Source organism: Amphimedon queenslandica, unplaced genomic scaffold (genome assembly GCF_000090795.2).
Source record: "Amphimedon queenslandica unplaced genomic scaffold, v1.1 AMPQUscaffold_11143, whole genome shotgun sequence".
Classification (NCBI taxonomy): Eukaryota; Metazoa; Porifera; class Demospongiae; order Haplosclerida; family Niphatidae; genus Amphimedon; species Amphimedon queenslandica.
The window spans coordinates 6849-8547 of record NW_003548612.1 but is presented as its reverse complement, the minus strand read 5'-3'; the positions used below and the strand labels follow the sequence as shown (position 1 = coordinate 8547).

Below are 1699 nucleotides of genomic sequence, written 5' to 3'. Positions count from 1 at the left end.
TCAGGACATAACTGTCACCTCTGACGAGGGAAAGGTGAGAGAGAGAGAGGGGAGGGAAGGGAAAGGGGGAGAGAATGTATCCAGCAATGTTGGTGTGTGTGTTCATACACTGTACATGTACATGTACATACACGTGCACCTGCTACCAGCTGTTCTTTCTATTTGTTTCAGGCTAAAGTCCTTTCTCTCCTTCTCCAGGCTCCAGCTGACAAAGAACTCATTGATAAACCTCGCATCATCACCCTTAGCAGACCGGAGGGGGTGGGGCTTGGGTTCAACATTATCGGAGGAGAAGAGGAAGTCGGTATTTTCATCAGCGTGATCTCAAAAGAAGGCGTGGCTGCTGATAACGGTCAGTTACGAGTTGGAGACATGATCTTAGAGGTGAGGTTTAATTGTAGTGGGCGGGGCTGGTTTATGGTTTCCATGACAACAGGTTAACGGGCAGAATTTGGAGACCTGGTCACATGAGACTGCAGCCCAAGCTCTGAAGACAGCCGGAGAGACTGTCACTCTCAAAGTAGTTTATAAACCAGACGGTAAGTTATGTATAATTTTAATGGGTCTTCGTTTCAATTTTTATAAATTACCCAAGAATTATGCAGTCATTATTATTTTTTAATTAATTTTAGAATTTGAGGAATTTTATCGAAAGATGAACATCAGACCAGACCAAGATGTGAAGACACTTTATGTCAGGTAAGGACCACATCACGCCTACATGTACCTAGTTAATATGTAATCTTTAATTCATCAAAATTAAAGTAGCAGTTGTAATATAAGCTAGTCCATTATTAAAGTTCAATTTTACAAGTTTTGGCAGCATCAATGCACTTAGAGCTTCCTAGAATAACTGATGGTCTATTCACTGCATGTATGAGAGTGTACAGTGTACCTGTATAACATGTATGAGAGTGTACTTGTACCTGTATAACATGTATGAGAGAAGAATTTACAGTAATCATTGGTTCAATGGATCACTATAACTGTGTGCATGTGCACAGCATGAGTCTTTAATGGTAACAAGAGGAAGAGACTGGGGGAGTAGATGTACTGACAATTAGATATAGTATTTTATTGGTATCAGTAATGCTGTATTATTCCTAATAAGGATGAGGGAGATTTATGTGGAATGATTGCTATTTGCCTGATACTATGTGGCTTTGTCTATTTGTGTATCAGTTTTCTTGTAAGTCTTGTTCAATCCTATAATGTGTATCTGTGCTGTGTACAGTACCATTAACTGATGTGTGTGTACATGTTCTTATGATATGTTTATTTGGTTGATTCTATTAGTTTCATTATCTCTTTGTGTGTTTGTATTTATAACTAACTCACATTTATATGTACTGTACATGTACATTAATACTGTGAGTGATTGATTGGTCACACTCTGCTCTTATTTAATAATTAGGTTTGTATTTCCTTTACTTGTTTGTGAGTAATTACCATACAGTCATAATAACATTTTAATAATAATAATAATAATAATAATAATAATAATAATAATAATAATAATAATAATAATAATAATAATAATAATAATAATAATAATAATAATAATAATAATAATAATGATAATATCTTTATTTCTTCAGGGCTTTATTCTCTTATGATGGGAACAATGATATGGACAGACCTGGTGAAGCTGTCTCCTTTCAACAGGGAGACATACTTCATGTACTCAATGGCAGTGATG

The 1699-nt window shown here is 35.7% G+C and overlaps 1 protein-coding gene across 1 annotated transcript in view; it reads left to right on the top strand.

Moving 5' to 3' along the window:
• Positions 1–6: 6 nt before the first annotated feature.
• Positions 7–1699, top strand: part of LOC109589596 (disks large homolog 3-like) — a 4881-nt gene continuing 3188 nt past the window's right edge. Inside the window, exons 1-5 of the mRNA XM_020005651.1 lie at positions 7–34; positions 199–384; positions 437–539; positions 633–699; positions 1599–1693. Of these exons, the coding sequence (XP_019861210.1) occupies positions 373–384; positions 437–539; positions 633–699; positions 1599–1693 (277 nt within the window). The 5' untranslated portion in view covers positions 7–34; positions 199–372. The remainder of the gene's footprint in view (positions 35–198; positions 385–436; positions 540–632; positions 700–1598; positions 1694–1699) is intronic.